This window comes from Hippocampus guttulatus, chromosome 3 (assembly GCF_054856545.1).
Source record: "Hippocampus guttulatus isolate MCC_2025c chromosome 3, RoL_Hgut_1.0, whole genome shotgun sequence".
Classification (NCBI taxonomy): Eukaryota; Metazoa; Chordata; class Actinopteri; order Syngnathiformes; family Syngnathidae; genus Hippocampus; species Hippocampus guttulatus.
The window spans coordinates 26,887,643-26,910,060 of record NC_141263.1 but is presented as its reverse complement, the minus strand read 5'-3'; the positions used below and the strand labels follow the sequence as shown (position 1 = coordinate 26,910,060).

General features: G+C 43.5%; 3 protein-coding genes across 6 annotated transcripts; all 3 read right to left on the bottom strand.

Moving 5' to 3' along the window:
• Positions 1-288: 288 nt before the first annotated feature.
• On the bottom strand, positions 289-5,570 carry LOC147208042 (LIM and senescent cell antigen-like-containing domain protein 1). 2 transcript variants are annotated; one of them, XM_086107811.1, is made up of 10 exons: positions 5,258-5,570; positions 4,338-4,494; positions 4,129-4,195; positions 3,492-3,612; positions 3,195-3,344; positions 2,919-3,069; positions 2,636-2,728; positions 2,501-2,549; positions 1,575-1,650; positions 289-1,417 (listed from the first exon to the last, which is right to left on the bottom strand). In XM_086107811.1, the coding sequence occupies exons 1-10, from the start codon at positions 5,284-5,286 to the stop codon at positions 1,279-1,281; spliced, it is 1,032 nt and encodes a 343-aa protein (XP_085963937.1). In that variant the 5' UTR covers positions 5,287-5,570; the 3' UTR covers positions 289-1,278. The 2 variants fall into 2 exon arrangements, with proteins under 2 accessions (XP_085963937.1, XP_085963938.1); XM_086107812.1 differs by having other exon boundaries at positions 289-913; positions 5,258-5,557.
• A 1,184-nt stretch (positions 5,571-6,754) lies between these two features.
• On the bottom strand, positions 6,755-12,452 carry LOC147208041 (F-box/LRR-repeat protein 3-like). 2 transcript variants are annotated; one of them, XM_086107810.1, is made up of 6 exons: positions 12,151-12,452; positions 11,274-11,490; positions 9,976-10,140; positions 9,765-9,887; positions 9,314-9,485; positions 6,755-8,988 (listed from the first exon to the last, which is right to left on the bottom strand). In XM_086107810.1, the coding sequence occupies exons 2-6, from the start codon at positions 11,466-11,468 to the stop codon at positions 8,348-8,350; spliced, it is 1,296 nt and encodes a 431-aa protein (XP_085963936.1). In that variant the 5' UTR covers positions 11,469-11,490; positions 12,151-12,452; the 3' UTR covers positions 6,755-8,347. The 2 variants fall into 2 exon arrangements, with proteins under 2 accessions (XP_085963936.1, XP_085963935.1); XM_086107809.1 differs by having other exon boundaries at positions 11,274-11,469.
• A 667-nt stretch (positions 12,453-13,119) lies between these two features.
• tgfbrap1 (transforming growth factor, beta receptor associated protein 1) lies at positions 13,120-22,345 on the bottom strand. 2 transcript variants are annotated; one of them, XM_086107803.1, is made up of 13 exons: positions 21,981-22,345; positions 20,174-20,889; positions 18,677-18,871; positions 18,391-18,545; positions 18,122-18,204; positions 17,851-18,031; positions 17,552-17,712; positions 17,059-17,116; positions 16,838-16,981; positions 16,421-16,564; positions 15,706-15,865; positions 15,030-15,496; positions 13,120-14,629 (listed from the first exon to the last, which is right to left on the bottom strand). In XM_086107803.1, exons 2-13 carry the CDS (start codon positions 20,868-20,870, stop codon positions 14,441-14,443), a joined length of 2,634 nt encoding a protein of 877 aa, XP_085963929.1. In that variant the 5' UTR covers positions 20,871-20,889; positions 21,981-22,345; the 3' UTR covers positions 13,120-14,440. The 2 variants fall into 2 exon arrangements, with proteins under 2 accessions (XP_085963929.1, XP_085963930.1); XM_086107804.1 differs by lacking the exon at positions 21,981-22,345 and adding an exon at positions 21,901-21,933.
• Between the last annotated feature and the right edge of the window lie 73 nt (positions 22,346-22,418).

Here is a 22,418-nt window from a genome sequence, read left to right as displayed (position 1 = left end):
TCCGCTGAGTCACCACGACAAATTGGCTCCGCGCTGCCATCTGCTGGAGGAAAGTGGTAGCTTCACCTTTGCTTTTTGAAAAATCATGAATATCGATTCTGAACTTTGACGTCGATTGATTGAATCTTGGCAATTAAAATCCCGATAATTGAGTGAATCGATTTTTCTGCAAATCCCTAAAGAGTGGTGCCTAAAGTTCTCTCTTGAGCGGAAAAAAAGATTTTGCACCTGAAATGGTATGCATCAAATGAATGAAGCATTAAAAAAAAATAATAACACCACCAAGGCTCCTTATACTGTAATCGTTTAATTATTTCCCACTAGCTGGCATTTACATGAACATTCCTCCAGTAACAGTTCTTTTGGAGTTTATTTGACATATTCGTGACTACCTTCAATACATTGTTTGCTCTCATTTGGGCATGTGAAAGCAACCAAGCACCAGTGATCAAAATTGGCCACTTGAGAATAATCCATGTTATACACACAAATTCTAAGTGTTACTGCAAGGCACATTTAAAGTTACAGATTAGGACACATGCTGAATACAACTCAAGAAATAGTAAACAATAATTAAGTAAATAGTAAACATATGAATTAACTTGTTCGGTGGTCAGAAGAAAATGGATGCCACTTTTATTGAGAATATAACAGCTCAGGTCACTTTGGGACAGTATTATACTGAAAAGATTTTTTTTACATATGTAGATATATGTTGGAAAGCGAAAACAAGAAATTTAATAACCCAGGATAAAAATCTTTTTGTTTTGTTTTTTTTATTGTTAGGCCAACTTCAGCCTACTTGCGTGCTAAAGACTCAGCCAGCTTCTTCAGCCTTTTCTTCAGCTCAAGGGGAAACTTCTCATAGCACTTTTTACAAACAGGCTTCATGTCAAACTCAACAAACTTGTTCCTGCAAAATAGGAAGGAGCAACGGGTTAAGATGCCAAATGTATTCAATTGACTAATATTAAGCTAAGCACTCTAGCAAATGCAATTGATGAGCCGCACGTGAAGGCGCTTTTGTTTGTGTTGAATAATTGAACTACTGAAACTGCATTCAATTATTTTGTTGAGACTTTTCACTGCAGGGCTCGGTTGCTGTTTCCCGCAACTCACAGTGGGCTTTCACCGGAAAAAGGGATGGAAACTGGCATGAACATCGCGAAAAGATGTACATGGCCTACCATAAAGTGTCATGCATCTTCATGCCACAGAGGAAAAGAAAGGCAGAAACCGCAGCAGCCGGCAGAAGCGATGGCGACTTATAAAACAATTCTACTGAGAAGCAGAGGGGTTTTTCTTGCGCTCTTTGGCGCCACGCTCGCGGCGGGCCAGGCGGCGTTTCAACTCCTCAGGCAAACACTCATAGCAACGCTTGCACGCGGGCTTCAGGTCAATTTCAACAAACTTATCTCTGGGATGAACATAAGAGACGCCACGTGAAGCATGTAGAGAGTGAGAGAGGAAACCCGCAGGGACAAATGAGAAGACGACAATGTTGGACGACATAAAGGAAGTATTGTTCGGTTAGTCGGCTGCTCGTCAAGTTTGTGGGGAGCGCAATCACTTACTTGAGGGTGAGCTTTGTGTTGCAAGTGGAGCAGGAGAAACAGCTGACGCACCAGGCCTTGTTGAGAGCAGACACCACTAAGGGGGGGAAGAAATACTGCAGCTCAACATTTTTACTGTCCAGGCATTTGTAATATCGTGACCGATAAGTACTCCATTTTAATAGATGCTATGGTCACTGACATTTTAACCCTTTCAAGCACCAATAATGCTAACCTGTACCCTGATAACATGATAAGCTGTTCACTGTCGTAACCGCTGCCCCCAAAAGGGTTAATGAGCTTTATTTATTTAAGAGATTTCTTGGCTTCGCCACATCCCGGCTGGATTACTGTAATGCACTTCACTTTGGAGTTAGGCAGTCCTCCATTAGGGGTCTCCAGTTGGTCCAAAATGCTGCTGCTCACCTGATGACAGGTACTCGTAGGAGGGAGCACATAACTCCCACTCTGGCGTCCCTTCACTGGCTCGCTATACATTCTTGAGGTTGTACACACACACTCCTCAGGTCTGCGGACCAGACATTATTTGAGGTACCAAGAACTAAGCGGAGGCTCAGGGGGGATCGAGACATTTCTCTTGTTGGTCTATCTCTTTGGAGTGACCTCCCAGTGAACATTCAGCAAGCCCCCTCGCTGCCCATCTTCAAAACTCATCTCAAAACACTGTTGTGTTCTTTGGCTTTTGACTCAGCATGACTCAGACTTGATCTTAGTTTTACTGTCTTTGTGCTTTCTACTGTCTTCGTTATTAATTTATTGCTTTATTGTTGTATACAGTATATCTCGTAACAAGTGTGCAATGACAATAAAGGATTCATTCATATATGTGATATTTGCTCCATGTACAGCACTTTGTATCCAGCGGTGGTCGTTTTAAAGTGCTCTAGAAATACAGTTGAGTTGAGAATTTCTAGATCAATACTTACCATCGCCCTCAATCACACGGTTGCAGTGGTAACACACATCGCCAAACAGCTTAAAAATGAACGTATCAAAGTTAGATATTTGGGGATTATATTTGGAGGAACGCAAGCATTTTAGCTGGGCGCTTTTCTTCTGACCTGGTTATAATGCGTTTCGCAGTAAGCCAAGCCCTTTCTCTCATAATGGCGGTGGCCAAGGAACGGCTTCTCACACTTGGCGCATACGAAATGCTGCAAGCACACAAAAAAAAAAAAAAACAACAACGGGTTCCAGTGAATAAGTGAAAGAGTAAATACTATTCACATTCTCTAAACTCTTCTCCAGAGAAAAATATTTACTCAAGTGTGTCAAATTCAAATAGGGAGTGTGACTGTCAATGCAAAATGACCAAGTTAGCAATCTGGCCTTGCACACACACACCTCAACGTGCCACTGCTTGCCCATGGCATTGACCACACGCCCCTCGATGGGTCTCCTGCATGCGCCGCAGATCGGCACGCCCATCTTGTCGTGGCAGGGCAAGCAGAAAAGTTCGCCTTTCAGTTCCCTGGCTTCAGCCGTCAGCTCTTTCCTGTGGAGACAGTCATGACGAGCCATACGTATCGCGCGCAGATATTGTTAAGTGTCATCTGTGCGCACTGACACTGTACCTTGGAGATGTCTGTGTAGAGTGGAGCGAGAAGCGAGAGTACTGACCCACAGTTGTTGCAGTTGAAGTGGTCGGGGTGGTAAGGATCATTCTTAAAGATCAGCGGATGCTCTTCAATGATGGCGTGACACTTCTGGCAGATGTACTTGCCGAGGCCGCGGGCCTTCTCGCGATTATGGCACGGGCGACACAGGTGCCTGGAAAAGGAGGAACATTTGGAGTGTTTGACGAGGAAGAACACATGGGAGAGGAATAATGATTTGCTCGAATTGCTGTGTCGAAGCCAACAGTTTTGCGGTTCAAATAAACCCACTCGGTATCGGGCTTTCAAAACGCACACAAACCTGCCAGCGTTTTTGACAAAGCCCACGTCGGCCAACACAGCCTGGCAGATGTCACAGCAGAAGCAGTCAGGGTGCCAACTGTTATTCATGGCCTTAATAACACGACCAATGATGAACTCACCTGAAAGAGACCACAAGTGATAGATTTACGTCACTTTTTTTTCTGTCTTGCTGATAAGCACTCCCCTGGAATCAGAGGGAAAGGATCATTGAGCGAATTCAACAGCTGGTGTTCCTAGTTGCTGATATGAATTAAAATTGTACATAGGAAAGTTCAAGTATGAATCATCCCTTGTTAGATTCCACAAGATGTTGAGTACTCTCTTTTTTCCACACATCAACGGAGCTTTTAAATATACAGTATTTCCACATATTGCTGCACTTTATCATTAGCTAAACGAGTGTGGGACATCACCTAAAAACTAAAACAGTACTCACATTGTTAAATAAATGCAATCAGACAATCCCATTATCAGCTCTTGTACTTCAACTTACAAAGTGGATTTCATGACGTTGGTACATTCAATCAAGAGTCCAGTCAATGTGGAATTTACGTTCTTGCGGTTTGGTTTCATCTCATCTTGTTTTACTGATTAAAAAAATATTCATTCTTAAGGTAGTACAGTTCAACACCCACCACATTGGCGACAGCAGGGAGCAAAGAGCATCTGAAAGTCGTGCTCACAGTATTTTCTGCCTTCAAACTGTAAAGCAAATGAGATCCATTGGAGAAAAGCATTTTCAAATCATAAGAGTGCTTGTAATCAGTGACAGTTTTTTTTATTACCGTGAGTCATGCTTGATAATGAGACCTGATAATGAGACCTACATGAAATGAAGCACTACCTCATAGAAGAGTCCTTCCGGAAACTGCTGGAAACACTGGGCACACACGAAGCACTGCTCATGGTACAATTCTCCATTGCTGTTAACAATCTTCTCAGTGGCAGCAAAGCCACTCTTACATCGCTCACAGGCTGCACTGGCCAGGGCATTGGCGATGCTGTTGCATGACACGAGAAAGCAATAAATTAGTCATCTTACACGACACTTGATGAATCTTGGCGTTTTTCACACAACTCCAATATCATCTGCAACGACGTTTCTTCCAGCACTTGTTACCATCGAAGCCAATCAGGGGGGGAAACCAAAATTACTCCACGCATCTCATCGTAGAATTCGGTGAGAAAGAGAGGCACAACGATGTGGCCTCGCCTCTAAACTCAAAAACGCACACCTACCTACAGACTTTGTCTTGGCATGGACGCATTAGTACGTGTTCACTCGGTTATTACTGCCCATGCCGACATACATACTCAATTGCAAAAAGAAAAGTTGCAGGGTTGAAAAAAACGAATTAGCATGCTAACTTAAACACATAACGGGGTAGGACTAGATAAGTTTTTTACTTCCTCCTACTCCCTTGAACATAATAACTGTGTTGAATGAAGACTGATTTCTTTCTTTTTACTATTTTATCTACCTTATTTTCTGTCAAATTATTACTGTATAGGTTTTATGTTAAATAAACAACAACAAACCAAAACTTGCTAACGTTCGCTCAAGAGTAAAAAAATGTATTTAGCCAAACTGTGCATTTATTTTAATAATCGGTCCGTAATTAAGAACTTGGATATCGTCGGGCACACGTCCTGTTAAAATGACGTTAGCTTTGGCTCGCCAGTGACTAGCGCTAGCTAGCTCTTGAATTAGCAGCAGTGAATGCTCGCTGTGTTAACTCGGTTCATGTTCATGTTGACGCTCACCTGCCCGTCACTCCGGCCACCCCCAGCATCACCTCTAGACATTCAAGATTTATAGAAACGTATTTGGTGAACTGAAGCGTTGGTTCTTCTCTCTGAGCTCAGTCTGTTGTTTTTTTCTGGGATTGGGCGATGCCTTGCCCGTGTCGTCACGCTACGTGAAGAGACTTGCCCGCTGGGCGAAGACTCTGCTCCAGACAACTCCACTCTCGCAGGGATAGGAAGTTCACCCTCACGCTGCAGCTGCTGGCGCATTTAAATCTGTAAATGTCGCTGTTCCACGTGTTCTGATTTGAATCCAAAACTCGGTTTTGATTGAAAAGATCCAAGTGCATCGAATTGAACCGCTTTAACATATGTGAAGATAGAGTTCCTCTTTTTTTTTTTTGGTCATGTATACACGTGTGCATGACATTTGCCCGATGACAGTGAACACACTGTCGGTGTAACCAGGGGATTAGTTAAGGGGATAGATGCCTTGCTCAAAGACACGGCAGCCCTGTGTCGGGTCAACAGACAAGAGTTTGTGCTCTCTGGTTGGTTACTTTTGGTTTCCATTAGATCTACTGCCAGGCATAGATGTTGAAATCTACTGAGATATTTAACCCAACCCGGATAACTGTTGAGCCATTCTACATATGCAGGTACATTTAGCCGTGCTATTGCAACGAAGGACGGGTGCACAACCTATCAAATAACAGCGCATTTTATTTCACACCGTGGCGCAAATAGGGACAGTGGCTGAGAACCTTAAATTCCAGAAAACAAAACACATGCTGCTTTAAGATCCGGGTATCTAGCTGTATAGTCATGTTGCATTCATATGTTTAAGGGAAAAATAGCTTCTGGTTTTCAATTTAAAACAAGACTGACAAACTTCTGGCCAATATTAGCCTATCTGCAGACAGCTAAATTGGGTCGCTGAAGAATTCTGTCTCTTGAAATGTGTTTTCCCGGTTGCAACGTGTCCACTTCCGTTCTTGCACGAAACACCATTCTTGTTCAAGTTGGTACATTTCAAAGACAAGGTGATCGCTCTTCAAGACAGCACTGAATGATTGTTCAATGTCAACTTGGGTTTGAGTTTGAACGCTTCCCATGTTGTCACAATGCGGCCGGAGGTTAGCGTGCCACTTCACGCTGAACGCGCAAGTGCTCCATGCCATTTCGGTGGTGGTTTTGTTTTTTCAAATAAATGAATATTTGAAAAAAATAATTAACTGCACAAGTGCCCATGCCCTGAGAACTAAATTTTTTCTAGCTTTGCTATTGTGCACTAACACGGACAGATGAACAAAGGTTGTGTCCACCAATACACGGTCTGCATTTATGAAGACATTTTACCGTATAGCAAAAAAGAACAAAGCCCACTGCCAAGGTCATGCACCCCTGTAGCAGATGGCGAACATTTACAAATAAATGAAGAAATAACAAAAGCCTGATCGTCAACCTTGAACAGGCAAAGCGGTGCATAAAAATGGATGGAAGGTTTCAACACAATGATTTAAAGGGTTCCTTTATTGAACAGTCCAAGGGTGATGTCCTTCAGTGAGTCCACAGACAAGAGACGTGCTTTGTGTATTTTAAGACTTTATCCAGTTACATTCTGCTTGACTGCCAGGAAAAATAGTGAAAAATGAAAACATCTCACTGACAGACAGCAATAAAGTTTCACCCGCCGAGACGTTAGTTGAGCACTTACTCGGGATGATTTCCATTTTTGAATTCTAATTACATATGAACAGTGACTACTATTCAAGCATTGGGGTGGGTTCCTCTTGCTCGTATACCAAAAAAATAAAAATACAAACCCCAACTAACCGGACTTTTGAGTCGTACAAAATAGATATCGGTCTGCTCAGATTCAACCTGAGATGATGCTGTTGCATCAGTACAGCTAGAGGCCCTTATAAACGTGCATTTTCTCAAATGTATAGTAGAGTACGTGTAAATCCTGAGGACTGTACTTTACGTTTCAAAAACCCAGGAGCTCATAGACAGCATCATCAATTCACAGCTACGAGACCGTCATGTATCGCTAAGTGTGTTGGCTATCAAATACATTGCGGGTGCCTTTTAAAAAAACCTTGAGTTAAAATACTTGGCGATGAAGAACAATGGATATACTCAGAATTCATTCGGAGACGGAAACTGCCAAGTACGGGATAACTGCTTAGTACACAGGTGTCAAACCCAAGGCCCGAGGGCCAGATCTGGCCCGCCACATCATTTTATGTGGCCCACGAAAGCAGCTCAAACATGTCAACTTCCATGATCCTTTCTAATATGTCTACCAAAATGTCAAATTCTCATATGTAATAAATAAGAGATCTATTCAAAGGATTTTTTTGTTACCAAACCCCTCACGATAGTAACTAAAACATTAGTTGAATCAACACTTATTCTTGACTTCTTTATATGGTTTCAGTGGTTCACCCCGAAACCTACGAAGACATTTTTAATCACAACGACAAAAATGTGAGCTTTTAAAGGTTATTCACTGCAAATCTCTCCGTGCGCTCTATGAGGGCCATTAAAAGTGTTTCTTTCACCCCGTGCCTCCATATACTGGAGACAATGTCAAAGGTGGACTGTCTGGAAAAAAGCTGAAATTCAAAGCAGATTGTGATTCCAATTTGAAAGGTTCTCCTTTATGTCAGAGGCGTACGGTTTCTTACTCAATAAATACATACGGACGTCCAGGATACCACTGCCGCAATGTCCCCTACATTCCAAAACATTTCTGTTGATTTGCACGGAAAATGTCATCCCTAAAATCTGCTTCTGTCAAATCTGTACGTTGCTGAGAGAACAAAGCGCTGAAGGTTTCGTCAAAACAAAAACAATTAATTTAAAGATATATAAATATACAGAAAAAATATATATATACTGTATATATACAAAGAACAGCCTGGCAGACGTGAGAACAATTTGAACAGATTTCTTTTGGAACCCACGGGATTAGATCCAAATCTAAATCGATGGAATTTTGTCCATGTTGTAAAATGTACTAGAGTACATTTCATTTTTCGCAATAACACTCCCAAAAAAATAAAATAAAATCTCGCCGCAGCTCCCCACCCTGGAACGACTTCACCAGGTGGGCATCATGTCAGGGAACCAGACGCGGCCCAGATGCTTCGACACCTCCCAGTGGATATCATCCAGCCCGTAGCGGTGATCTGGAACAAGCACTTCTTCCATGATTGACAACTGGGTCAGTCTGTCTCCGCACATCTTGACAAACTCCACAAAGGCGCTGCAAGACACTTCGCACTCTCCCAAGCCGATGGCCGAGAGCTGCGTGCAGCGCTGAGCTATGCGGATCAGCTCCTCATCCAGCGGCCGCAGCCCATTGGCGCACACCACCAACTCCACCAGGCGAGGGCAGGTGAGCCCGACGCGGCCCAGCACGTCTTTGCTGACCGAGCGGCCGAAGTACAGATGCGTGACGGGCAGCTCGTCACGGAAGAAGGGGCCAAACTCATCCTCGTAGAGGAAGAAGTACATGACCAGGTTGAATTTCGGGGAGTGGCGCACCATGGCGTCCCAGCTGCTCTTCTTGATTGTATGGAACTGCTGGCCCGGATTCTCACTCACCACGTCGATGCGCAGGTGCTCCAGGTGAACGTGCTTCTCTGAGGAAAGTGCGATGAGGAGCTCGTCGCTCAGCAAATGGTAGTTGAGAGCCAATTCTCGCAGACCGTGGCACTGATCCGCCACACACAGGATGCCTGAGAGAGGAGAATGTGACTTAGGCCGTGAAGAAAAGACCGTAGTTGCGCAGTTATACTCAGAAGTAGTCAAGAAATTTTGGATTGCCCTGCAAAAAAAACTAAACAAAACTTCATTTCCTTTTCGCTTCTTCCCGAAGATTCGCTTCTTCCCATTTTCTATTTGTTAAAAGTCCAGCCATGGGGCCAGACAGAATTGATCTTGCCAAGACGGATTGCTGCAGCAACTTTGCACACCAACAGCAACAATTGTTGTAGATCAATCGAATGGTAATGATAATTTATCACGAGGCCTTATTCTCTAATTTGTTCTCGCCGTCAGTACCTGCGGGTGACACGTGAGGACAACTGCTCATTTTCAGCAGTTTCAGCGTGTCGCTGTTATTGGCCACGAGTACTTTGAGGGAGGGGTCGTCCACAGGCGTGTCATCAATCTTCAGGGAGGACAACGATTTGGAGTTGACAAAAACCACCGTCAATGCTGAGATGAAGTGAGACTGTTGAACAGATACCGCAAAAGGACAAATATGTGAGTTTACTTTTTTATCTCGAAGGCAAAAGCACCATATCCGATTGTGCTCAGAAAGACGGCAAACGCTGGCAATGTAGACAACGGGGATGATGTCATTATTTTCTTCATGCTATGCTTGGGTCGAATTGTTGCTTTTGTTTAATTATTGTGTTATTTTTGGGACGGCTCATTTTCAGGATGCAGAGGAAACATTTGGTCGGACTACGACACGTATGACAATTCCACCGCGGAAGATTCTACTGACCTTAGGCAGCTCCATGAAGCTGGGCCGAGCCGTGGAGATGAGGCCCAGCGTTTTCAGAGAGCAATTAACAAGCTGAGAGAGGATGTCGCATGCCGCTTCTGCTGACTCTCTGCTGCTGTCCACCTGGGTGCGGAATGACAAAGACTCCGATATGAGCTGAGACGGCACATCCGCAACGGCGCCTGTTCTCCCCTCGCTGACGGGCTCGTACCTTGAAGCTGACGTACTGCAAGTGGTCGGCGTGCCTTTTGATGATTTGCTTAATGAGGTCCGGGTGTGTGGCCTTCAGGTAGGAGCTGGCTGGCTGATTCAACTCAAACTCAAAGCATCGCCACAGCTCAGGCATGTGAAAAGCGTGGTTCCAGCCTCGGCACACCTGCGTTCATACAAGTCGCATCAGTCCCGCCTGGTCCGAGTCACCCCAGAATTAAAACACCCAGGAAATAGCAACAATTCTCTCAATACCATCATCTGTATTTTCAGTCCGTTATGACATTAAATGACTTGGACTTAGCCATGTGTCCAATGTTGCCTTAGCCACCAGGGTCAGAGGTCACACCCCTTCTTTGGAGGAAGTGCACAGAAAGTAATGGATCCTGACGAGAAGGGAGTGCAAGTAATGACCTGAAAACTGAACTCACCTTCTTATTGTTTTCTCAAATGATTTAAGGGTAGAGGTGTCAAAATTGTTTTTGTTCAGGGGCCACATTCATCCCAGTTTGATCTCAAGTGGGCCGGACCAGTGCATTTGCGGCCCAAGAAACTATAACTAAGTCCACGTTTCCCCATTTTTGGGTGCAAACGATTCCATTTGGAAAATATTCACATTTATGAATTATCTTGATGAAAACCTTGTTTCAAATAAAAAGAGTGCAATTTCAACACTATTTGGAATCACGTGCAACTCAACTTAAGAGTCACGGTGGCACCTTCTATAGAGCAACTAATGATAACGAAATCATTTGAAATTGACGTCATTTCCATATCCATCGGTAAATCTTGACAATCTTAACTAAACTCGTCACACCACACAAACTAAGGTGGTAACTATTGAGAAAGAGGTTATTCGGCTATTTTGAAAATATATGTATAAAAATACCAACGCGTTGTGGCAGTCCCTGAAAAAAAAATGGTGGTTGCAGACGATTTGAGAATGTTATCTAAGTAGTCGTCAGAGCACCCTCCAGTGGACAAAATGAGCAACGACAGTTCATTTTGTTGAAAATTGTTCTGTCCCCATGGGCTCAGATTGGACCCTCTGGTCAGCTGATTCTGGCTCATGGGCTGCATGTTTGACATCATTGATTAATTATGATAATGAAGATACAATTTCCAGAATAGCTGTCTTAAAATTACCATTTAAACTATATGTCAGTCAGTCACATTTTTCTTTCTCTGCGTGCAGAAGTCCAACAGTTGTAAAGGGACTGTGTAAAAGAGGCAAACCACTGATTCTTGCCGAGTACTTTCCACTGGTTGTACTGACTCTAGATTTGCTCAAATGTGTACCTGAGATGCATACGCTCTATCCAGCAGAGGCAGGTACTGGAATATGTGGAGAAGGACCTCCTGCGGCAGGCACTCCCAGTGGACCGCTTCTTCGTCAAGTTCTGCGTCCCTCTTCTGTTTACGAGACCGCTTGAGAGACCCGCTACTGGTGCCGCCCCCATCCTCCTGTTTAGTTCCCTGGAGACCTCGTTTCATCCTGGAGGTTACAAACGGTCGACTGTTGAGGGGAGGGCCGTGGTAAACACGTAATTATGTAAATATGCTTGATCAGACAACAGATGTTATTACACTGAACTGATGGAATTTACATGATTAAACAGTATTCATACGTTCTTCATATATAATAAGATTATCAATTATTACTACTAGTGCCGTTGCTCGGTAATATTCTGTCAAAATAATTTTCATATTTCAGTCAGAAGGGCAAATAGGGATAATGATGTATGGTAGGTTGACATATACTGTATTCAAAGTCAGCATTGCAACGACTCGGCTCATCTGATAATGATCAGCGATCACATTCAAGAGGGTGGACACGCCTCCCTTTTGCCACAACAAACACGAGCGTCTCATGAGCAATTCATAAACACTACGTTATCTTCGACTCGCCAAAACTGGTTTCCCAGCCAAGATAACCAAAAATGCAGTTAGCTCCGACTCTCGGGTTATATCTAGCATTGGCTAAAACCGACCGCATGAGTAATTTGCTTACACACACACACACACACACACAACAGTTAGCTCGCTCGCTCACTTGCATGTCATGTAGCTTAGCCAAAGCCATACTTAGCACGTTCGAGAAAACGTCGAGCTGCCAACGTGCAATCGTCGAGTCAAACACAGATACTAACAAGAGTCCCAAAAGTCTTCCTCTTACCTGATTTCGCCTCAGTCAGCTGCTTGTTATAAAAAGCTACCAGTGAGCGTCAACCAGGTCCGACACAACAAAACTGCGTTCGGGCTGCCCGACCGCTCAAACACATTGGACCATAAAGCGTCGCGATTGATCGAGAGATTGGTAAATATCAGCGAGGATGCGAAGAGTGGAGATTTCCAGACGCCGTTTCGTCTCCGAATGCGTGACCCAGATTCGTCCAACAGGGCTGATTCAGTAGTTAGTCAGTCAGTTTAAAATGGCGTTTGCGTTGCTGGCGTCGAGAAGCCGTTCGGCTGCCTGACCTGCCTGCGCTTACAGTGAAAGGTCAACCGGGGGCGCTAATTCACTGAGTTTTCTATGCTACTCGAGTTTCATTTTAACAATGGTGATAACGTTAAAAATCAAAACAAACAAAACCCACGCTGGTAAAAGTATTGATATATAAATTACACACATTTGCGCTTGGTTCACCATCTTCCTCTCACATTCCCCAGAATATACATGTTCGTTTTATTACAGCCAATTTCCACTTTTCCAATTTCCTTCCAAATTGTCCATGAGTATGAAAGTGAGTGGCTGGTGAGCTCTCGCCTACTAACCACCGACAGTATAGATACTGTCGAAAATGGATGGATGGGTGAGCATGTATATGTAAGCGAGTCTGCTCATTTTAAAGTTGTATTGTCATAGTAAGACAAAGGTTTCTAACTGCAAGTTTGCTATTCTGAGGTATAGTGTGTCCTCCTGTAGAACAGCCTGGAAATGTTCTCTTGAGGCAAGCTAGGTGAAAATGACATCCATGGTGTGTACAAATGTACACGAATCAATTTACTACTACAGTGCTGATGAAGAAATCAGGAATCCAAAAAATACCCCCGGAAGACAGAGCATTGAGTTAAACAAAGACACTCCAAGTACATCTGTGGAACATTTTTTTAAGTGCAGTTCATGGAATCCAGACCAACACGGTTGAATGTTTCGTATTGAATTTATTAAATTTGTTTTGCAGGGGGGTCCGGTTTTAAACATATGTTTTATGTTCAATAAACAAACAAACAAACACTGAAGATTGTTTTTGTTGTGAAAACATAAGTCTACTGATCTTACAGGAATTAAAACACGAATGCCAGACCGTAAACGATTTCTCAAAGGAGCAGTGGAGGAAGTTCTTCGGGGTTTGTATATTGAGGTTTACAGCGCCATCAATTTTAATAACGGACAGTGCAACAATTCAAATACAAAAGTATTTCATTCATTTGAATTTGGAACCATGAGTAAAAACAGTTTGCACGGCTTCAACGAATATCCCATTCTTTCACGATCAAAGTAGCGGTTTTATTTTCCCACAAATTCAGTCCAGTGCTGAACTGCCACAGTAAAAGACAAACACTCATCACACATTACGAAGTCTGTCACTTTTACACATATGGCCGTAATTTCAGGTATTTGCTCTAAGTAATACAATAAAGCAATGTCACCTTCCCTTTTTAAACGTGTGGTGCTGCAGAGTAAAAAATGAATAACTGATGATGGGAGTCAGTTACATTTGGCCTAGTGATGCTATTTTTTTTAATTCACTCTGTGGGTAAGAATGGAAATTGCAGCACTGATTCTAGAGCAGCATCAACGGGGAAATCAATATTTGAAGAAATCCAAAAGGAATTGCAACTATGTGCTTCGAATTGTAACCAGTTTTGTCAGTTGTTGAGCTAGTTCAAGCTCTTTCGTCATTTACACATCATGCATTTCGAGATGAGCAGTAAACCTCATCATCAACAAGGAAAGTCATCAAAGTCACCAGATGCAAGAGCAAATTACAACACATGTATGTTGTTAATTCCAACAACCAGAACTTAAGGCAGAAGGTAAACGGTAAAAATAGCTTTTTCATTTGAGAGGCCTCATGTCGTCTGCGTGGTGCTTGTTAGATGAATCAGCAAAAACAACTCAACAGTGAAGCTCGAGATAGTGTAGGAGTTGTCTTGTTCTTGATTAAATGATTAAGGGGCAGGTCATTTAGCTTTGACCTTGTTTATTTAAAAAAAAAAAAATCTGAATCGACTGCATCACACGCTCAACACCATCTGCTTCCTCTCACAGTTGCACTTTCCTCTTCTCTCAAACACATCGCTGCCTTTGTGATTCTTGCAGACTCCATCAGTGACTTAACCACAGCAACGGATGCTTTGCCCTCGTCCACAAAGTCATCAGCCTTGGCAAAAGCCAGCACAACCTGCGTCGTTTGGGCGCTTCTAATCATAGATTACACTGTTGTGCGGTGGGCCACGGCTCACGTGTGGTTGCTGCTGTTAGCTAATTGTCTCTTTGTTGGGGAGTCTCTCATTCTTTGGGCTGCACAGTGTGTATGGACAGGCACGCCGCCCGGCAAACACACCACATCGGGGTCACTGAAGGTGTTGTGGCATAAGTGGCATCCCTTCTTTGTCGACACAGCAATTGGCTTCTTCGTCTCTTTCAACTGGATCAGAAAAAAAAAGTGTGTAAGAGATGTGGTCCAGTAGTGAAAACTATTTCCAATACAGGGGATCTTTGACTGAATTGTGGTATGAACTATGAATATAAATCAAATATGCAAACATACAAAAATGACAAAACTTTTGTCACCATTAATGTGAAAAGAAAAAAAACCCACGCAGGCACGGGGAGAACATGCAAACTCCACACAGGAAGGCCGGAGCCTACACCTCCGCACTGTGAGGCCGACGTGGCGCGCAGACTGGTGCAACCAAATAATCTGTTGGTGAACCTCCCCTCTCTCAAAGATATAATTCCACAAAAACCTGGCATTCGAACAGGGATTTTACATCCGCTACATGCATGTTTGTATGCATTTACTCTGCGCGTAATGAAGCGCTCACCTTGTCGTGCAATATTTGAAGATGTTCCGAGTGGGCGAGCCCAAGAGCAATCTGGGACGTGCGGGAGGCATGCATGCTAGCCCTGATGGCTCGACCCAGAAAAGGCCGGAGCAGCTGCAGCGACCAGCCTTCCGGCAGTATCCTCAGCACCCGGACAGGATCAAACAACTCTCCGTGACGATTCAGCAGGTCGACCGCTGCCATTTCTAGATCGCCGCTGTCGTCGCACACTGCCGACTGGGATTTGCCGGTGGCGCTTTTGTCAAGATACATCCCCAGGAGGAGGTGGAACAGCTGCTGTTTGTAAGCAGAATCCCGACAAGACGAGGTCCAAATACAAAAGGCTTCGGCAGATTGGAAGTCTCTCAGCTTGTGCACTAAAATATGCAGCGCTTTATCATGGTCCTCCAATTTTCCATACAGAGTTGCACGCTCCAGCAGCAGTTGTTCGCAGTTTTCCATCTTTCCTAAATAACGTCAAAGCAAAAAAAAGATAAAATAAACAAACACGCAGTCACATCAGTAGTTCTTGAACAGAAAGAATCTGGAGGAAACTTTTGTTGTAAATCATTTTGGAATGGTCACATTTTGGCATGACAGTGATGAGAAACATGTCGCCCCGTCAAATATCAAACAGCTCTCGATCATCAGAATGCATTTCCAATGACGATCTCACCTAAAAGATACTGAACTCGGTACAAATTGGACTCCCTGAGTAGACCTTGGAGCTTCTCTCTGGATCTACTGAGCTGCTCTTCATTGGTCGGAGACTCTGACAGTAAAGAGAAGACCCTCTCCAGGTACAGGACTGCCAAATGCGTGTGGAATTGCTCCTCCTACAGTCAAGAAAAGAATCACAACTGCAAATTTACCGATATTCAAGGTCCTCTCAAATAGTCAGAACACCAGCACATAGAGTTGTGCATTTAAAAAATGATGTCTGTAGGAAAAAAAAAAATTGTGTGAGCCTGATGATGTCAGCGCCAGAATGATGCTACCCTATTGGTTTGGTTGAAAAGTTAAGAAAAAATGAAACTAAATGGGCTGGACTAAGCAGAAGTGTAATTTGCAGCAATCATTTCAACAATTCTGAATTTTACAATACATCTTTATTGATATAGTGCAATCACAACAGCCGCAGCTGTAACAAAGCGCTTTACAGAACAGTTAAGATAAAAAAAACAAAACACGGTAATAAAAAAACAATAACCCCACATAAGACATGGACAGTCATGCAAGTGAGTTTAGTGAAATACAACCCTTTTAGTTTTTAACCTTTGATACTATATAAAACAAACCAGCATTTAATAATATGCTCGATGTGTACAGTACACGCTCCTATCACTATTTCTATGGCCATCGCGTTCACATGAAGATTCTGTGAGCGGTACCTGAATCCGTCGTTCATGCACCAGGTGCTCCAAGTAGAGAAGAAGAGCCTCCCTGTGCCTTTCCAGGTATGTAAGGACATCCTCGGGATTCATGTCTGACTGGGCTTTGCCAACGGGCCTCTTAGTGAAGATGTGGACAGCTGTCTATGAAGAAAAGTGAATGCCACGGGTTACCATTGCACCTAAATTGCATGATACACGCTAGCAAATGAAAGTACTGTGGCCACAACAACAGTAATGGAGAGGTATTTATTTAACAATACGTTTATTATTCCACTTGTGTCATATCATGAGTTGTTTTTTTTTTTTTAAAGCTTTGGTTACCTTACTGAGCTACGTTGGAGAAACAATAGTTTTCTTTTCCTATGACTCGTCGTCAAAGTAACATCTGCAAGCAACTAATAGAGGTTGACCTACAGTGGGATTCTTGTGTAGGGCCCAGGTTGCAAACTTCCACACTAGGTCCACATCGGCAGTGGAGCTGAGAAAATCTACAATATACTCAAAGAGATCAGGTCTCGTAGTGTCCTGCAGTTCCTTGTCTGCAACCCGAATCCACATCTGCGGGGGAGGGGAAAAAAAGTGCGTAAAGAATTCCGTCCGATTGCATTGGTGTAGTTTCACACGTGTGAGTTTACCTGAAGTGCCGCCGGATCCTGACCATTACAATGGTAAAGCAGCCCAAGTGCAAAATATCTGCGACAGGGAGGAAGGAAAACGGTGCTTGATGAAACAAAATCTTTACTGGGATGTTTTTTTCAAACAAAGTATTGCGAGAAACAATACAAGGGTGGTAATAGGCAGCTGCATATGTGATAGAAATACGGTTTTTGACGCCTTTCCCCTTATCAAGACATGAATTAACTCCGCATTCAAACTCGCTGTTCATTGTTGCGATCGTGGCTCCATTCAAAGATTCAAACTTTGCTCTTCAATTTCTCCAGGGGACTCCTTGCAGGGAAGTCAGGTGCACCATCAATTAAATATTAAACATGAGGTCTAAAGTGCAGTCAAGTTTCAGTTTTATGGGAAAATGTTTGGGATGATCCATTTCATCGATCGCTCTACACCGTCTGCTCCAAAGCAGCGTGGAAAGGGATGGAAATCAAAACACAGAAAAAGCATACACACTTTTGATATTTCTCCAACCAGGGGACACAGTCTGCGAGCAGGCAGGCGTTGTCTGATGCTAGCAGGTCGAGAAGGCTCTCGTGATTCTGTTCAGCGTACAGCTTTAACAATGCCGTGTCCACATCCTCTCTGCAACCGTTAACGACTTCTGTGCTTCGGACCTGCAAAGTGAGCAGCATAGGCATAGATAATGAACGATGAGGCACATGGATGGAAAATAACAAACGCATTAAGCCTCTGATGATGAGAAAATTAAAGCAATCAAGTATGTTTAAAAAAAAAACTGTTTTCTCTGTTACCTCTGTCAAATAAGTGATTAGGAATTTCTTGCATTTCAAGACTTTTTCCTGATCACCCTGTGCCAGGTGGTTGAGATCTGCAAACTCATGGAGAGGAGGGTGGCAGCGTGTGAAGGAAGATGAAGCTGGCAGTAGCAGCGGGTAGAGAGAGATCAGCTCACGCACATCCAGCTGACCTTTCCTGCAATCGCAAAGCCAAAGAACGGAATGTGGTGGACGCCAACCGACTGCCCCTGACAACCTAACGCCACATAAAAACATTTACCGGTACCTGAAATGTTCTTTTGCTTCTACAAACTGAAGTTGGCCAAACTGTATGAAGCCTGCCTGCTGCAGGATTCTTTTGTACAAAACCTGTGTCACCGTGTAGAAATTGAGATGAAAGTTAATACTGTTGACATGATGTCATCCGTTGAAATACATGTCGGACACATGCAGATGATAGTAGAAATTAATCACTGATCCTTTTTATATGGAAGATATAATAAAATGATGTGGCACAATTATAACAGAACACATAATAAAGGGACTGTTTATTACCATGAACTTTTCTTTGGGAATACTTCGTTGTGCCCCCTCTGTTAGGACAAGTGCCTCCTCCACTCTGTGGCTGGCCAGTAAATCTTGGATTTGTCTCTCCAGCGGCAAGGGCACCATAACGTACACAGCTTTAGTGGACGCCACAATGACCTTTCCTAGGAACGAAAAACATAAATAAATAAAACGGCATCAGAAATCCACTGCTCTACACGCTACCCATCATCCTGTTCAGACACCGTATGAAGATGAAGAAAAAAGAACAGCAGGAAGATTCATGCCCGAGTACCTTCAAAGTCTTGCATAATGCGCCCATCCCTGAATGAAAGTGTCTGCTTCAGCTGCTGATCCAACATGCTGTGGATGGTGATGAAGCTCTCATCCAAGGCCACCACATATGGGAAGCACACAGCCGCACCAATGACACTCTCGGACCAGTTGACGGGAGCCCGTTGAGAAGCCCCGTCCGCATTGGCAAACATGCCTATCGGGAAGGGCCGGGAGGAGATGTTCAAGAGACATGACAGGCCTTACTACCTCATCTGAGCGTGATTGACATGAGGTCATGTTTCATTGATGACAGCTTGGTTAGTTAGACAGTTATGGAAAGGTGACAGAACTGATTGCCACCAAAAAAAAAAACTGTAAAGGGGTAATGCAAGAGCCAAGGGGAAACCTGTTAAATTTTTGGAGGCGCTACGGATAAATGTGCAGCTCAAGAAAAGCTTCTCCGTTTGAAGTTGTCTGCTTGCGTAGGTGTAATGACCGGCCAGCAGACGCAGGTGCAATGAAAAAGCATGCTGTGTGTGGTAGTTGGTGGTATCCACTTTGTTTTGTGTATTATTGCCATGACAGGGATGGAGGTCATAATTTTTCAACCACAGCTTCAAAGATGCTTCATAAAGCAGTTCTTGTATTTTTCACCTCCTCAAGATGGCGCTCCATGTTCAACGTGTCATTCATTTGATTCCTTTCTCTCAAACAACAGTGCCATCAAGGAGACAAAAAAATTCGGCAACTTGTTCATGAAGCATCTTTGAAGCTTCATTTTCCAATCACTAATTATTGAATAACAGAACGTTGTAATAGCCATTGAGATGCTAGCACAGGGGTGGGCAAACTTTTTGGCTCGGGGGCCGCATTGACTTTTAAAATTTGACAGAAGGGCCAGGTCAGCACGAGCTATGGTACATTAAAAAAAAACTGCATTTGTTGACAGTCCATATCAAACGTCAACAGAACAAAAGCATGAAAGTACGGTATTAATATACTTTTTTTAAATGGCAAAAGTGTTGTTGATGACCTATTTTAGCCTGTGCATCGCTGCAGATGGGTTGTGATCAGACCAGTAGAAGTAGAGCGATACAGAGGTACTAAGTGGTCGAAAAGATTGCCCCGCCCCCCCGTGTTCTGCAACTTCAAGTCAATGCGCCACCTGGCGGTGAAATGCCTGTCATTACAAGTCCAATTGAAATGAATGCAATCATTCACATCGAACCTTAATTGAGGACCAACCTTCGGCGGGCCGGATTAAAAAGACCAATGGGCCGGATTCGGCCCGCGGGCCGTAGTTTTCCCACCACTGTGCTAGCAAGCCAAAAAACATTATGACACAATATAGTGACAGCTCTGATTAAATCGCGTGTGTGTGTGTGTGTGAAAAGTCTTGAAAAAGGTGCTTCATAGGGAAGTCGTAAATTCCATGAATAAAGTGAATAATTAAAAGCCAAAGCTTGAGCATCTTTAAGTTGGAGGTAATTTTGAAACTCATCATGACTCAACTTACCAAGACCACCTGGTGCCGCCAAGAGGAACTCCTCCCGAGCAATTCTTTTTACAATGGGCCTCCGCTCCTCACTGTTGTAAGGGAAAAGATCTTGTGCAGCTTCTGTGTTGTAGTTTAGGATCATGTACTGCGTCGCCAACGCCAGGCACAGGAAGTAACCATCGAGACTGACAGCACAGGGTTGCTCCGGCGTGCTCACCTCTTTAACCAGCTGTACCCTGTCCTCATAAACTATGTAAATTTGCACTGTCCTACGCTTCAAGGAAAGGACACCCATTTCCACGCAGAATGGATCACCGTTCACTGGATTCTCATTAACGCAGAATGTCGTCACACCTCTAATCCTGGCACCGCCTCCTGACGTTGACGGCACATTTTCCAGAGTCACCATGTCCACGAGAAAAACGATTCCATCACAAAGGACTATGAGACGCTCCAAAGCAGAGGCGGCCCGCAGCTCTGCCACAGGCTTCTTAAGGCCCATGTATTTGTGCAGCAGTTTCTGAGCCGCGTAAGTCAGTTTCCCTTTGGCAGAAGTGAGCTCGTCGAGCAGGAAGTGGTGGATGAAGCAATCGTTGGTTCCCACATACAAGTGTTTCCCACAACATTCTATACACTCAATGTTGATGCGAGCCTTGTCGCCCATGAGGAGGTCCCGCTCCACAGCCGGGATGAGCTCGAAGGCCTTCACGCTCATCTTGGTCGAGGCATTGAAACTAGAGGAAAAAAAAAGAGTGGTAGGAATCATCTTATCTGTGAAAGAATGGTCAGTATGGAGGAAGACTACTATTAGTACAGTGATAATATCACAGCCAAAGTATACTTTTAGCACATTTGAAAGGCCCAGATTCCATGTGAAATGTAAAAGGACAAAGCTAGACTATTTCTTTGGCATGTCCCAAACAATCGACTAAAATGAAAAAGTTCAATTTTCAAAAACATAAATATATGGGTGTCGAAGTGGACATTTTAAAAATCACTTTACAGCCATATTAATCCTCACATAAACGTTTGAAAGTTAAGATTAGAGTACACGTTTAGAGGACCACAACAACTTTGCTTGTTTTAATGCCCAGCCAATCTGCAGCACACAGACAGGCAAACAGAATCAGTAAGGCAGAAATGAAATCTGTGTAGTTGATATGCTCTGCCATCCACAGTATTTAGCACTTGAATACAAGTACATGCAGGTGATTTACTGCATGATATCCTTGTACTGTATATTCTGTATGAATAACTGTCACAAACCTGATGTATCCTGACAGTACGAAATTCGTTCCCATTCTCTTTTTGATACTATTTCATGTGTCACTTTTGAAAATGTTTCTGGTCCTGTTTAGCAGGCGACAGCCCATATCAAAACAATAGCGACGCCCTTTTCAAGTGCTAACGCTCAGAATGTTAGTGCTAGCTAGCTTGTCAAATTCATGGACGTTCAGGTCAATCATGGCGTATACTTGTGGTTAACGCTGCTTAAATGTGACAGAATTAGGTTGAAGAACGTAGTGCATCCACAAACTAGTGAGGAAATCTTGCCTCGTGTTAAATTCATTCAATAGGAAGCTAACGTTAGCCTTCACTGACTGCTCTGTGCTGCCAAAGCTAGCAATCGATATGGGACTTTTCATGGGGGTTATTCATCATATGATCAAACAGATATACAGTACACGCACGCACGCGCACACACACATGGTGACACTTATTGAAACAATGCAAATCTTTCCAACCAGCCTTTCTTCCCTGAAGACGATCTGCGTGTACCAACCCCCTGCCCAGTTTCCCCACATGCTTGCTTGGCATAACTTACCGCTCAAGACACCCTCGCTGAAGACAGACTGGAAACAGAGGAAAGCACTACTCCTCCGCAAATAACCACGAAGTATGCACACGGACAAATATCAATCTGTCCATTTTGACAGGTGACACAAAACCGCATGAAGTGGCATGAGTGGTGACGCTCGGTCTCGTCGATCCAGAATTAAACACCGCCCAGAGCATCTGACTCTCACTTGGATCTGACTAGTCAGAATTGCGTCCAAGACCATTCAGCAACACGAATACGTCATTTTAAATGAAGCAGTTGAACGCCTGTTTCCCCAAAATCTCAGCAGAAAAATATTTCTGATATTAGGAAGATTTTTTGATTATTTAAATACGTTAAAATGATCTGATGTTTCTCTTCTGTTTTCAACATGTAATGAACTTTCTGTTTCTTGTCTCAAGCCCACTCCATTCCAAAGTGTCC